Raw genomic sequence first — 15,797 nt, 5'->3', positions numbered from 1 at the left:
TTGTCCCAAAAGCACCTTTTGGAGCCTCGGCTAGGGCACAGCTCCTGCAGTGAGTAAGGAAATGTGAGTGTGGGATCAACCCTCACGAATGCATTTGGGGAACCCTGCCAGTGCCTGCATCTGATTTCTTGCCTCAACTCCAGCCAGCTTTAATGCAACATCAGCCTGGAAGCCGTAAAACACGAGACAAACAATGTAAACCAATGCAACCAGCAGGATTTAACAGGAAACAGGCTGTGCTCGCCGTTTTCTGGATTCGAGAGCAGCTGGCCGAGGCAGGGATGATCCCATCCAAAACTCCTCACACCCATCTGCTGATATGCAAAAAAAGGGGGCTGAAGGCTGATTTCATGGGGGGGTTGGTGCAAATCATCCGTTTGTGGCTTCAAATGGGACAAAAGGCAGAAAAGTCACAAAAAGAGACAGAGAAAATATTATTAAACTAAAAGCCTGGAGAAAAAAAGAGTAGCAGGGGGAATGTGATGCCAGCAGATGTTGGGATTTCCTGCTTTTCTAAGGATTGGCAGTGGCATCAGGGCAGGAATAAATGTCTGGGCCCTGGAGCTGGAAATAGCTGCACTTAACACCTCTTTGGGGGATTTGAAGGCTGGCAGAAAGCTCCTGGAGGAATTTTCTCCTCCCAGCCATGGCCAGGGCTGTGCACCCGGAGCATGGATCCTGTGAGGCTCCAAACATCAGGGATAAAGCCAAAACCTGCTGGGGAGAAGGCTGGGAGCCAAGGACAGGACCTGCGATGGTCATTGGGGTCAGCTCAGCTGATATAATCCCTAAATCCACTAAAATCCATCCCCATCCCTTTCCCCACCTCTCTATTCCCACTGCAAGGCCCCAGCAGCAGCGCCTGCTCCATGGATACCCCACGGGATAACGTTGCTGAACACCCTCACAGCTCCCAAAATGCAGCCCCACTTGGGCTTCCACTTCCATGAATCCCACCCAGCTCCTGGAAGAGCATCCCAGTCCCCCCAAAATCCGACCCCAACTCACAGCACTGCTGGATTTCATCGTTTTAGGCTCCACCAGGCGATTCGGGGCAGATGCCGCCCTTGCCACGGCACGCACTGACCCCACAGGGATCAGCAGTGCTTGGAGAAGGGCTCAGCCTGATTTCCAGCAGCTCAGGAGGATCTCTGCCCAAGCAGAGGCAGCTCAGGACACGCAGGGGGACTTTGGTGATCTCTTCCCACCAGCTGCTTTTTCTTCCCCACCCGCTTTTATAGGATCCTGCTGGCTCCCATTGGCTCGGGACACCCTTTTTATAGCAACCACTCTGCTCCATTTCAATTGCATTAAATAATTCCTCAGCTCATTGTCCTGCAGAGATTAGTTACACATAAGCATATTTGAATGATTAACTCCTGGGCTCTGCTGAGGCCCTGGCAAAAAAAAAAATAAAAAACCTTCAATTTTTTTTCAAAAGGCTCCTTCCGACCCTCCCTGCCTCACCACTGCTCCCAAAATATTATGGTTTTCCTTGGAGCCTCTGCTCCTGGCCTGCTCCAACCAGCTCAGCTGGCACTGCAGGGAAGATTTCAGCTCCAGAGCAGGGGAAAAGGCTGGGAAAAGCTCAAAACCCAAAGAGGAAGAAGCAGCATTTGGAGGTGGAATGGTGAAGAAGCAGCATCTGGAGAGTCAGTCACAGGTTTTGGGGTGAAAACCTGCACATCCCATCTCATCCCACCAAACTTGGTGGTTTCCAAGGGTGACAATCCCAGCAAACAGGGATGGGTTACACACGGACACCCTCCAGCAGCTTTTGGGAGCATGAGGAGGATTTAGGGCCGTTTCCAGTGGCTTGAGCCACCTTCCCCGATGGCTTCAGCTGCTGGGGTCTCACCTGAGGTGGTGACACAGGCCAGGGGGTCCTGTCCCACTTGGAGCAGCCCACGGGGATGGGAAAGAGGCAACTTCCTGCTGAGGCCACGTCTGGGGCCAGGACGCTGCAGAGGAAAAGGGACAATGTTTAAATTGGCCTGGATTAGCCCATTTCCATCCCCCAGCGTGGGCAGTGGGAAGCAGCAGCTTTTGGGGAGGTTTCTGGGTGATGCAGGAGCAAACCTGCTGGGAGGAAGAGCTGGATCCCATCAGGTTTTGTGGGGGTGTTTCCAGTCCTTCCTTTTCCCTCCCTCCTGGCTGCTGCACCCCCAAGCCAGGGCTTTGTGTCAGGAAATCCAGGAACATCCCAAAAGGGAAAATGCAGATGGGTTTGAAGAGTATTAAAAAACCAGCAAATGATAGAGGGGATGGAAATTTAACACTGCAGCAGGTGAGGCTGGTGTGGAGCTGCCTGGGATGGGGAATAAACCCCAGGAAGGTGAGTCCTATCCCACTTTTCCCATGGGATAAGGGATACCAGGTGCCCAGTGAATGGTGTGAGCCATTTCCACATCTAACTTCAGTGCTGTTTGAAGACAATCTGCTTCTAAGACCCCAAAGCTCCAAATTCTGTGGGTTTGCTTTTCCTCCCTCAGCCTGCTCACCTTTAGCTAAGGAACACCCACACAAACACAAACCTCATTAATTTTGCTCCCTGCTCGTCCCATTCTGCACTCAGTGGTGGGCACAGCCTCACACACAGCCCTGAGCTCCACCAAAGCTGCTCAGCTCAGCAATTTCCTGGATCTTCCCCAAAATTCCCTGGGTTATCTGGTTCTAGCAGATCCATGCCCCTTGCCCAGCACCAGAGCACAGCCAGGTAGGAGCAGCAGCTCCTTCTCCTCCCATAAAACAAAGCTTCTTCTAAAAAAACTTCTTCAGCAGGGTCTGCTAAACTCAAGAAATTTTGAATTTATGGGAAGAGAAAGTCCAGGTGTTTTGAAGCATCAGATCAGGAATTCTGGCAGCTCCTTCCCCTTTCTCAGCACAAAAGCAGAGCCAAACACAGACAACAGAGAAAAAAAAATGAGGGAGAGATAAGGAATGAGAAAATTAAAAGTAATATCCACTTCTTAAATATTCAGTTCCTTCTCAGAGCATGCATTTACCTTTCTTGCACCCACAGAGCCACTCGGTGCCACCTTCTTTGTTCCACAAGAATAATTAGGAGGGTCCATCTCCTGTTAATCTCCTGTTAATTGTTAATTAAGGATACAAAAAGCAGCCCTGGGAGACTGGCAGATCGTCCGTGTGATACTCAGGACCCTGGGAAATGGTGTCACATCAGCAAGGTGATATTTGCACTCCATAAATCATTTCTGATCTGGGGGTTCTGACATAGAAAAGATCAAACAACACAACTGAAACCTGTCCTCAGAGCAAATCCTCACCTGAATTTACAGGCAGCAGGTTTACAGTTCATTTCTTGATGTGGTGCACATGCCACAAGCCCAGAGCCTTTCAAATTGTTGTCAAAATGTTGTTCAGCATTGGATTTTTAGGGGAATTATTGTTTACAAGCCATCCATGCCGTTGCACAGGGCTAACAGCTGTTAACATCTGGAAGTGATACTGATAAAAAGGTTCAATCCAGCAAGTGAGGGAGTTCTTGCATCTACAATACCCCCACAACAACAGAGATGCTGGCAAAAATCCATCCCAGCAACAAATCAATTCCCAAGATGGAACATCCAACTTCAGGGCTCTGTTGAGTTGTTCTTGTTGGCTACAGATATTTACAGTCTGGTTCCATCTGCTTTTTATATGCTCAGAACAAATTTCAATAACTTCATTTCAGGAAAGGGCAGATCAAAATGGAAACACTTGCAGCCCAAGGCTGCAGCCTGGCAAACAACATCAGTGGCTGCTGTGAATAAAAATGCTAATTTTCAAATTAATTGCATGTCTTTCCATGCTATGATCCACTGATCTCTCTTGTTTCCTTTCCCATTCACAGAGAAAAATATATATATTGATGTATCACAAAACCATCAAGGACTTTCCCCCTCCAACACTAAACAAACCCAGTCTAAATGTGCTTTTAGTCTTCAGCCCTGGGAGGCATTTAATGTAAGATAAATGATCTTTAAATATATTTTTCCAATAGTTTTCTTTCCTCTCCACGCATCAAAGAAGCTTAAACACCACGAAAATGAGTGTGACAAATCCCCCAGACACTGGAATTTATCAGTCCCTTTCATACACCACACAACTAAAGCTCAGAAAGCATAAAGTCTTTGCATAAAAACACAAAATAAACCCATGACAGAGCTGAGGAGGGAAGGAAAAGTCAGATATTCTGACTTCATCTTGCCTGTAAGTCACAAAACTCCCAGGATGTACTTAAAATTTTATTTCTATTTCCAGTACATCATCATAATTATAAAAGAATGGTCTGCAGCCACAACAGAAACCAGTGGCTGACTGTGTGTGGATACTCACACACAAATGATTTATTATAATCACCAAGGCTTTCAACATGAAATACTTGATCCTGAAATCCTTAATCAGACAAAAAGCTCAGGAAATTCTGCTTCATCCAGGACTGACTCTTGTTTTTCCAAACCAGATTAGGAGCTCAGTGTTGGCTCATTTATTCCTCCATCACAGGAGTGCCTTGTCTGTGTGTAAATATTGGAATAAATGTTCAGAGGGAAAAGAGACACCTCAGTTTTCTGCTGAGCTTTGATTTCATAGCTTCAACCCCTCTGAATTCAGTGCAATTTGCTGGATGATCTGGATTTCTTTTATTGAGGAGGGACTGTCAGATATCCTTAAATTGCCCTCCCTCAGATCCTCTCAATTCCACGATGCCACGATTTGGGAGTGCCTGGCCAGACCCCAAGCAGCTCCTGTACATCCCTGCCTGTGTTCAGCTCTGCAAAGGGCCCCAAAAATTGGCTTTGCATGGCAGCCCCTGCTCTGGAAGGAACTTGGGCAATTGCAAAGCTTCTGAAAGGAATTCCCACTGCAGCACTGCTATGCTGATTCAAACACTTGCCTATTCAAATGTCCAGCTGTCCTTCCATGGGGAATGGAAAAATCCCAAAAGATGCTGAGCCCCAGCACTCCTCAGGCTGCTCCACTGCAAACTCTGGCACTGTCACCCCTGTTTATGACAAAACACCCAAACAATAGTGTCCTTTTCCCTGCTTGCTTGTGAACAGCTGGTTCCCTCACCACCTCCAAGTCATAAAAATTGGAATATATTTTACAGTTATGTCCAACACAGGATTGAACTGGTATCAAACCCAGACTGGTATCAGCTGGTTCTCCTCTGAAACTGCTGCCAGGTGCCTCCTATGCCTGGTCACCTTTGTCTTCTGTTGCCATTGCTGAGTCTCTCTGCTGTTCCTCTGGATCCCCTGGCAGGATGCTGGTGACTGTCTGGAGGAGTGACTCGATCTGCTCCTCTGTCAGCCTCTCCTCGCTTTCTTCCACCATCTGCAGGTCAAAAAAAAAACCCCATTGGCATCATTAAATCCACACTTGCTCCCTCAGAGAGAAGGACTCAACTCAGTGGGGAAGACTTTGTCAAGACACAGCCTGAGCTCATCACAAAAGCATTTTACAAAGCAGAGCTCTTGCAGTATTTTGAAAAAAAAGAAAGAACTCCATTGTTAACCACGACAATTGGCACTCTGTAATGAGATCCTGCTTTCTTTACAGCAAGGAAAACATCACACTGGGAACAGCCTGCCTTATCCTATAGCCTCTCCCAACCATGTCCTGAGCCAGGCTTTTCCTACAGCTCAGATGCAGCCCTGCCTTCCAGACCTTCTTTCCCCAAGTTTCTGTGTTTTCATGGGATACCCTGAGAGAGGTTCCCTGAATCTTGGCATCTCATCCAGCACCTACACTGGAAAGAATCAGCTCATAAAAGAAACCACCTCATCCTACAGCAGCTGTACTCCACTTGAATCTGCTTGGATTGGGAGATTCCACGATATAAAGACATTTAAAAGCTCTGAACAACACAAAAAAAAAACTGTCATGAATCAGCTCCACGATTCCAGAAGATTAATTAGGGACGTACTCCCACTGTGGAGCTGTGGCAACTTTTATATCACTGCTACCAGTGAAACAACTGCCCTAATTTATAGGCAGCTGTTAAAAGGAAAAAAAGCTTGTCAGAGGACTGGAAAAGCAAGTCAGAAGAACTCTTCAAACAGAAATGAAACCAATTAGGATTGTGGGGTTTGAGTTTTCTTTTTTTATACCAAGTCCTTGAAAATGGCCTTTGAAGAGCAGTGATTTATATTAATGCTGGTTCCAAGTCAGTGCAGGTTTAATCAGCTCTAGCTGTGAATTGCCAGCTCTTCAGATGCCTCTTGCCTTCTGAAAAGCAGAGTGGGACATTCAGTTAATTTCTGTTTTTCTTCGGAGTCCTCCGAGCCCTCTTTGCACAATCTGATCATCTTTCATCAGAGTCATCCACAGATCCTGGCGTGGAAGCACACACAGAGAGAATCCACTCCTCAGCAAAAGGCAGACAGTGAATTTCCATTTGCAAACGACTTTCTGGGGACTATTCCCATCAAAGGATGAAATTCCCTGTGGAGTGGCTTCCCAAGCACTGTTAGCTCAACAACTACTGTAGGATACTGGCTTGAACAGCAGCCCCTGGCTCTGGTTCCCAGCAGCTGCTCCTCTGCACACCCTGTGCTCAAACACAGTCAAAATCCTCCTGCCCTGGGTGGAAGAACCCCTGCAGGGCTGGCAGCCGATTCCTGCCGGGCAATTCCCACAGGGAATCATCTCAGCACACCTTGGAGCATCAGCATCACACCACGAAGTGTGGAAGTTGTCCCTGTCCCTGTCCCTGGCAGGGAGGATGGAACTAAAAGTTCTTTCAGGTCTCTCCCAGCCCAAACTATTTTGGGATTGTGTGATTCCATGACAAAATCTGTTCCACCCACTCCTTGGTGCCATCGCTGCTGACAAATCACTCCTCTCCAGATGACCTTTGCTATTAAATTTCAGAGAGGATTATCAGCCTGGCTTTCAGACTGGATTATGGGGTTATTCATTATTGTTACACTGGGTTTTAAAGGTGGGGTGGGTGCTGTAGGAGCAGGAGCTGTACAAAGAACCAACCCAGGTGCTTTGGACAGGGAATATCCCTCCAGGTAGGATGACTGAACCACATTTGTTACCAACCCTCAGAAAAATGGCACTTGGCCTTGTTTAGATCTGATTTATGGCATGACATAAAGTCCAACCCTCTTCCCATTTTATCTATATCTGTATCTCCTCTCCCTTTTTTCCCCTCCACCTTCTCCCTTAGGTGCTGGCAAATAAAAACCAGGGAGTTCTAGATCAGCACCAGCTCTTAGCAACTCCAGAATTTAAGGCAGAACAAGTCTAATCCCTGTTTTCTTCCCTGCTCCCCAGTGACTCCCAATGAGTAATGCCCCAACTCCCAGTATGAACAACCTCACTGATGTCAATTTTTCTGGCAGAGCACGAGGCTGACAAACTGCAGGGACAGACACTGCAGCTCCAGGGGTTGCTCTGGCAGCCCCAGAAATTCCACTTGAGCACAAAGGTGATGAAAGGAAATGATCTCTGGTGTTTCAGATGCTCTGGTGCTGTAAGTGGTGTCTCATTAAAATGTTGTGAAAAGCGTCTTTAAAGGGAGATGCCTGCAATGAGGAGGGGGTGGAGCTCCAAATTCCCTTCTGCTGACAGATCCATGGGGACATGGGAATTCCTTCAACTGCTCCAGCAAATCCATGTCTTGGTGCCTCTCCAGCAGCTCACACACCAACAGACACAAATCAACATTTAGCAGGATGGACAGACAGCTTCTTAGTCAAGTTGATGCTTCAGCCTTATTTTGTTGTGACGTTATTCAAGATTTTAAAGGATCAAAAGCACAAACTGTGAAAATCAATTTTTTTCACTCTTCCAGGAAGTGAAAACCAGCCTGAGCCTGATTTATGAAAACATAAGCAGTGAGGAAGCAGCAAAGCAACGAGCCAAAAGGGAAAATTCAAGAATTAGGCACAGACAGCATGCAGATAAAGAGGCAAATGAAACTGTCCTAAAAGAAAACAGATCTCAGGGGGAAGAGCAGGTCACTCAGAGGCTCATTCTACATTCAACAGCTGTTCTCCTGATTTACAGCTGTAAGACAAAATACTTCTGATGCTGATAGCACTAAGAAATATGGTGCTGAGAAGAGAAAGAAGGTGCAAGAAGAAGCCTACGAGGCAAAAACCCCCCAACTGTATTCCAAGTACCTCCTTTTCCAGCAGCAATTTTACCAGTCTTGGAGAAAATCTCCAGCAAAAAGCCTTGCACTCGGCTGAAACTGCTCAAGAGCCAGACTCAGCCCATAAGCAGCCAGGAATGCAAAGTTTATAGTAAAGAAAACAAAAATGCAAATATTTGAGCTGAGTGGATGAGCTCAGATGTTGATGTTGGCAGTGCCACACAGCCCAAACGGGAATAATTTCCCCTCAGATGGTGCCATGTGAAAAGTTTGGGGTATTTCTGACCAAAGTGCTGCTGGCCCTCAGTATCTGGAGATTTGGGTGAGGGCAGTGTGACAGAAATCTCATTTATGCATTAAAAGCTCCCTGATGTCCTAAATAATTCCCAAGTCACGGCTGCTTTTCAGCATTCAAGGCTGTGCTATCCCAAAATAACTCCAGGGGTTTAGGAAAAATTGCTGCAGCACATCAATGTCATTCATCAACACAGAGAGTGTGTGTTATCTGTGAAATGTGGGCAGGATAATTCTCTCAGCTCAGGCCTCACTAATCATTTCTATTTCATCCAAATTAGAGCAGTTTGTTACTCCATTTCCATTGCAATAGATTCATAAATGCTCCCATTTCACTGCCACAATGCTCTATATCTAATCAAAGAAAGAATCAGCAAAACTTTATCAATTAATTGGCATCAAATTCTCCCAGCTCAAACTAAGAGCAGCATGTTCCCCCCGCAGCTCGAATTTAATTTTCAGAAATTAACAGCCAGCCTGTGAAGATAATCCTGGGGATCAAAGTGTTTATTCATAAATTAAGGTGCAAACCTATGTTCGTAGTGCTATGGACAAACGTGAGCACCAAATCTGTCCCCACAGACCCTCAGGATTGTCTAAATTCCTTTTTTTACCCAGTGAAACAAGGACAAACATCCTTAATTCAAGCCATACCTTGTCTCTAGTGCTTACCCAAGCAAAAGCAGAATTTAAGAGACCTCATCCTCCTCTCTGTGCTGCTTTCATGCTAATGTTTATTTGGTTTAGTCTCCAGAGACAGAACAATAAATAAAGAATGAAGAATAAATAAAGCCACATTGAAGAACCCCCAAAAGTCCTGAAAGAACTGAGAAATTCTCCCAATATTTGGTGGGGAACAAACCTCAGCATCACAGAAGAACCTGTGGGTTAAAAGCTGTTGTTTATTTGAATAATAAGCTAAGAATTCTATTTAAAAATAATCAGTAATAAAGGAAATGGGGGCTCTGATCATCTCCAAAGCAATCAAGCACATAATTTAACTCCAGTGTAGGAGGGAGATGTTTGATGAGAAAATCACTGTTATTTCCTCTTTTAAGCAGTGATTTGAAATTGCTCAGCCCCACCACACTAATAGGAAAAAAGCACATTAAAAAAAAAAAAGAAATAAAAGACTGAATGATTGGATTCATGTCCCTCAGAGATAATTAACCAAGGGGAAGGCAAAATACATTGTTGAGAAAATAAAATGTTTAAACCCTCTTAAGATCTTCTCTTTTCCAAAATACTTCCCGTTATTATTTTCCAATAAAAGCCAACGTGCCAGCCTGGTTATGCACATAGGAATGAAACTCTCCAAGGTGGAAATGCAGCTTTAAAAAGCACAAAATTCAAATCTGCCTTTCCACTCAGAGAGAAAAACATGGAGCAATTTGTTCCTTAAAAAAGATGATGCTTCATCTTCAAGCCCACCAGCATTAAGTAAAGCTGAACCACTCTCATGGAGACATGAAAATCCCTCACTTTTTATTTCCTCCTTTTGGGAATCACTGAGCCAGGCCCAACATATGTTAAAGATTAAAACAGGAGGTCAAGATAGCTGCAATGTGTACAGTGATTTACCCTGTGGGGTAGGAATTTGAATTTCATGCTCCTTTTGTTGCTATTGTTGTTGGAAAATAAATCCTGGCACAGAGGCTGGAAAAGACAAAGATGGACAATGGCAGCAATTTATGCATTAAGGCTTACAAAAGACCTTGATATCAAAAGATCACAACAGAAATTTGCTTTTTTAGCTGCAAAATAACGTTATCAAAATGGATTTATTGTTTGCATACAGCTAAAAATAGGGAATAAAAAAAATACAGAATTTTAGTAGCGGCAGAGTAAAAAAACTAAAAAGCTGGAAAGGCAAAAAGCAGCAATAATTATAATTATCCTCTCCCATGAGCCTGTCAGGTAAATCAGACTCCATTCCATGGTCAGGCTGCACTGAATAAAAGTTAGAGACATCAAAACTGAGCAAGTGAGAGACAGCTTTGACTCGTCTGGCATTTTGTTTAAAGCTTTCTGAAAAAGAAGATTGATGTGCCCCATTCCAGGAACTGCTCAGAAGTTTCCCCCATCATTTATTTCTGATTCAGGTCCAGCAGCCACTCAAAGCTTTGGGAGAGGCAGGGGCAAGTTCAGTGAGAAGAGAATCAAGGCCATTTCAGAGCCAAAATTCACTTCTCAGCAGGTTGTGTCTCATCCATCAGCTGCAGGGAATGGACTCTCCTGCAGGAAATCTGTGTGTGGGTGACCTCTGTGTTATTCTATACCCAGAGAAGGCAGATTTTGTGTGTTCAGTGATTGCTACAACCTCTGTCCTCATCAAAAGAAGGATCCAAACCAGCAATTGAACAGCAGAATTATCACCTTGCTTCTCCCAGGCTCTGGATTTCAGTAACAACAGCAACCTGCAGTTCCCCAGCAGTCCCTGAGCTCCAAAGGCTTTGATGGAAGCACTTTCAGATGTGCTGACCCAGTGTTAACAATCCAGGCAACTCACACCACTGGAATACTGATCTGGGGGAAACTTGCCCTGGGAATTACAGGGGAATCACAGTGGAACAGGAGCAGCTGCATCCCCAGTATTTCCATGAAGATACAAATTCAGGCTAACCCCCAAAGGTACAAATATTACATTTTTCACAAGTTGTTTTAGATCATCAGAGAAGGGTTTGGATCAATAATGAACTGACACAGAACTCAAATCTTGTGTCTGTGTTCTCTAAGATTCAGCAACGAGTTTTATTTAACTCTGATGCTATAGAACTTGGAATAGCTAAAGTATGACACTCTACAGACACCTGACAGAAAGGCCCCAAATTCTTATTTTCTTCAAACATGACATGGGAGCAAACTATTTTCAATATTTTATGGGTAAGTAGGGTAACAATGAACCAGGTAGGACAGGAGGGAAGAGACAGACAAAGCCATGCAGTCACCTGAGAGCCCCAAGAGATGATTGCATTTAAAGAAGGGAAGAAAACCCTGCAGATGGCAATAAAGTAAATCTGTCTGAGCATGTGAAGCTAACAAAGGTGTGAGACAGGCTCCAAATCATGGCTTCTGACTAACTTAAAACCCTTAAAGCTCCTGCTTGGGCTGCTGATGGACATTGATCTCCTCAGCCACAAAACACAGCATTAATTCCTCAGCTGGAATCATTCTTCTGAGATGCTTTCAGCATTTTAATCTCTGCTCCTTGGTGACAGAAGAAAAATTGTCCTACTGGTCCCTCTTTAATCCTTCCCTTTTTTTGCAGCCAAATATGATCCTGTTCCTCCTCAGCTTGATTTCAGGGGAAGATTGCAACCAGATGTTCTTAATGCAAGAGATTTTTCTTGAAATAATATCCTGATTATAACAATCTCTTTATTACCACAGGGGTTTGTATTCCTGAGGAGATACTTGAGAGAATGTAAGCATCAATTTCTATGTAGTGACAATCCCTCTTTACATCTGAATTATTCTTAGATTGACAATGGCTACTTTCCATCAGAAAGTCTCTTTACAGCCATTTTTCATTCTGCATCACTGCTCACTTCTTTTTAGAATTTTTGACTTTAGTGTAACCCTGCCATCACAACAATCAGGGGAGATGTCAAAAAATGAAGCATTCCATCACAGAGCTGCAGCAGCAAAAAGATTAAACACATTCTTATTTGCAATACTTTAATAAATCAGCTTTAATGACTGCTTTGGGCAGTTTAAATGTGTGACACTGAAGCAATCAGAGAGGGAGAATCTGTCTGAGAGGACTCTGAGGAGGGCTCTGACAGGAAGCTGAATGGATTTGAAACCATGGATGTAAAATGTGCATAAAGGGATACATTCAATCACTGGCCATGAGAAAGCAATTATTCAATTGATCTCCCAGGTTAAAGCTGCTTCCAGTTAAGCTTTAAACAGGCCCAGGCATTGTTACTCACCAGCTGGATTTCCACTGCAGTCACAGGCCTGTGGTTCAGCAGCTGCAGCTTTTCTGCCCTGGGTAAAAGCACAGTGTAAGACAATCCACATTAGTGAGTGGTTTGAGGATCCCCTCAAATGCCTGGAGTGATGCAAACACATTCCTGATAACTTAGGGATGAAATGTCACTGCCAGGAATAACCCTGACTGGGTTTGCAGTGTGGCTCAATGGCCAGGATTTGGATATTTTTATATTCTGGGTACTTTCCTGTGTTTAGCCACGCTGCTGTTGCCACCTCCAGCCCAAGGTGGCAAGCAGAGACTCTTAGATCATTACTGTGCAAGCATTAATTAACTGCTGCTTTGTTAATGCTGTGCAGAAATGTTGAACAACTTATGAGAGATCAAAAACTTCTGCTATGAACACACAACCACAAGAACAATTTTCATACCTAAGGAGTTACAACCCCAGCCAACGGCAGCCACTTGTTCATCCTTTTAGCCCACTGCAAATACAAAGCTACAGCAGGGAACTGCAACGTGGAAAATCAAAGCTTGGAATTTATTACTGTTTATAGGGCATCTTTAAAGTGTATTTAAACTGATTCTGACGGGTTTTCCCCTGGGGGTTGTTTAGAAAGGCAACCTCACAGCTTTTAAGAGAACACAGATCACTCCATGTTTACAACCAACGATTTCTGTGTGTCTGGAGATACCTCAGAGATATAATTGCATTTCAAATGGCCTCTGCCACTGCCTGCTGGATGGTCCAGCTAAAATGTCCATTTTAATCGTGACTTTCAGCTTCAGAAGAAAAGCTTGTGAATTTTCAACACAGCATTTGTGAGATATTAACAATTCCTAACAGAAAGCTCCAAGAAATGCTCCTATTTGTTTATTTATTATTCGATTTCTCTGCTTTTGGAGAGCCAAAATATGTTTCCACTGGTGAAGGGAAGCAGGGAACACACCTCCTCTGTTTTCCCAAGTTAATCACTTGGGATCTATTTGGTGTTTACAACATGAGGCTCTGGAGAGCACGGCTGGATTGAGCTCTGAACTCAGAGCACTGCTGGCTGCTTTACTGGCAGAAAGATGAGGTGTTTCTAACTGCTGCCATCTCCCATTGTCATAAAAAACAGGAAAATAACCTCAACAACGACAGGAGATGAGCACTCAAATCCTTTACGTGGAAAGCAGGTGATTTAAGGAATCAGTAAGACAGAAAACTCACTCGTGTCAAAGTGAAGCTAAAGGCAGCACTGCCATGCAGAGCTGAGTAAAGAATATTAAATTATCTCTTTACTGTACAAAAATCTGGCCAATTCAGCTGGATGTGTGACAGAGTTAATGGTTTTTCCTCCAGAGCTGGGAAATTCCCTGCTTTGGTGCCTGCTGGAGGCACAGCAATGCTACTTTCAGTGTTCTTTGCTTTGCTCCCTGGCCAAGCAAGTGTTGGTGCCTCAGTTTCCAGAGCTCTCAAAGAGCTTCTCTGAGGATCCTCTTTGTAAAAACTTCCCTCCTCCTCCTCCCCCAGCCCTTCTTACAAAGCCAGACTATGTGATGAATTCATATTTTACCCAAATTTTTCTTGCACTGCCACTTCTGAGATCAGAGCCTTCTCAAACAACTCCTTCTTCATCCCAATCCTACAGCTCCACCGCTCCTCCAGACAAAGCAAATTTGACTTTTACTAAATAAATTTCCTCACCTTCTTCTTTTCAAAGTAATATCCTTGAAATTCCCTGCCAGCAAAACTCCAGAGCCAAATAAAGAGGATCAAACAGCAAAGCCATTTCGTGGCTGAGCTAAAGAATGCAAACCTGATTTATCCAGAGCTATTTTAAAGCAGGTAGAGCTGTGTTTATCACAGGAAGATTACTGGCCCAGCAGCAAGCAGAAGTAAATTACCAACAATTACACATTGTGACTAAAACAATCAATTAGTGAAACTGCTCCTGTTTCCTGAAGAAATAAGAGGGCACAGTAAAAAAAAGGTCACCTCTCCAAGACTTTTTGCTTATTAGCCATTAACATCACTCTAACTCATTAGGGAATAGACAGAAATTTTACAGTCAGGCCAAACAGATCCTAAAAGCATCATTTCAGGGTATCTGAAGATTTAAAAAATGTGTACAGAAGAATGAGAGACAACTTAAAAGTGATTAACACGTTCAAACGTGTCAGCTGAAGGATTTCATGCCTGGTTTTGATCAGCAAAGCTCCCTACTGGAAAATGATGCAGAACATCACAAAAGAATGAGCAGCAGGGTGCAAAAAGAAAATCCCCAGAAGCTGCATAAATGCCATATTTCATCTAGAGCTGCTTGTGCAGTGCGAGCACTAATTAACACTCCAACATAATGATCTTTAGAGATGCTAATATAGAATTATGAGGTAAGCAATGCATCCCCTTAAAACAAACACTCACAAAATGTCTCTAAATTTCAGTTAATAGCAAACTGCATTGCTCAGCCCTCAGCAGAAGGCAGTGGTTTGAGTTGGAGCTCTGTACCCACTGCCCCTTTTTAATACTGATCCCCAAAATTAACAGCTAGGACCAGGCTCTCTGTGTCTGATCCCAAAAATGGACTGCTAGGACCAAGATCTCTGTGTACCTGGAATTTCCTGACAGCACATACACAAATTAAAACCTGAATAACCACAATTTCATCAAAGATTAGCTTTAAGTAAGGCAACCATGCATTAGGATCAGCCCTGACTGCAGTGTTTGGCATGGGCACAGACATAAGCCTGAATTTAGTTCATGCTCCATTAAATCTAAAAAGTAAAATTAACTTTTTCCAGCTTCCATTAATTCATCTTGACACTTTCTACAGCATGCATGGCACACTGATGCTCGTTGAATAAAAAGGGGAACTGTCCCCTTCATCCAAACTGAAGGTGAAGAACATTTTCAGCTTCACTGCCCCCAAACTTCAGCATCTGAATTTTCCCTGCTCTGCCTGAATTTTGGTAACAGTTTGGAACACGAAAGCTGCTCATTCAAGAGAAGAATCCATCCAAAAGATGAATGACAGTTGAAAGCAATTTTCTCACATAAAAACAAGATTCCACTAATCAGAGTTAATGGTCCATGCTGCAGACTTGTACAGGACCTGCCTGGTGAGAAATCCCAAAATGGCAATTACTGCTGTAGGGCTGAGCCTGCAGCCCACATCCTGCACCTCTGAGACTCAGCTGGAGCCAAGAGCAGCTTTTCCAGCTGAGGGAAAAACACTCTGGATAGGTTTGGGGACACACACAAAGCTCAGGCTCCTGGGGACAAAAATGTGTGCTGTTACAGGGGAGGAAAACGAGGCTGAGGTCTGTATGAGGGGAGAGTGTTGGAGGAGGTGAAGATGTTGAGTTACATCCTAAAAATCCTAAAAAACAGATCTGCAAGACAAAAACCTCCAGTGGGTTGTGTTCAAGATCACATCAGAGCAGACAGAATAGACAGCACATTCCCTA

At 44.1% G+C, this 15,797-nt stretch overlaps 1 protein-coding gene across 13 annotated transcripts in view; it reads right to left on the bottom strand.

Moving 5' to 3' along the window:
* The window catches only part of CRCP (CGRP receptor component), a 40,606-nt gene that overhangs the window by 13,672 nt on the left and 11,137 nt on the right, over positions 1-15,797 (bottom strand). For 3 of the 13 annotated variants that reach the window (XR_011155951.1, XR_011155952.1, XR_011155956.1), the window contains exons 5-8: positions 12,343-12,400; positions 5,211-5,340; positions 1,859-1,961; positions 1,009-1,397 (exon numbers count right to left, since the gene is read on the bottom strand). Coding sequence is in view for 7 of the 13 variants with exons in the window: in XM_069033693.1 (XP_068889794.1) it covers positions 4,902-5,005; positions 5,211-5,340; positions 12,343-12,400 (292 nt within the window). In the remaining 6 variants the exon portion in view is untranslated. The other 10 variants (XM_069033692.1, XM_069033689.1, XM_069033691.1 and 7 more) reach the window with 8 other exon arrangements.

This window comes from Aphelocoma coerulescens, chromosome 19 (genome assembly GCF_041296385.1).
Source record: "Aphelocoma coerulescens isolate FSJ_1873_10779 chromosome 19, UR_Acoe_1.0, whole genome shotgun sequence".
In the NCBI taxonomy this organism is placed as follows: Eukaryota; Metazoa; Chordata; class Aves; order Passeriformes; family Corvidae; genus Aphelocoma; species Aphelocoma coerulescens.
This window is presented reverse-complemented; position numbering and strand designations above follow the sequence as displayed.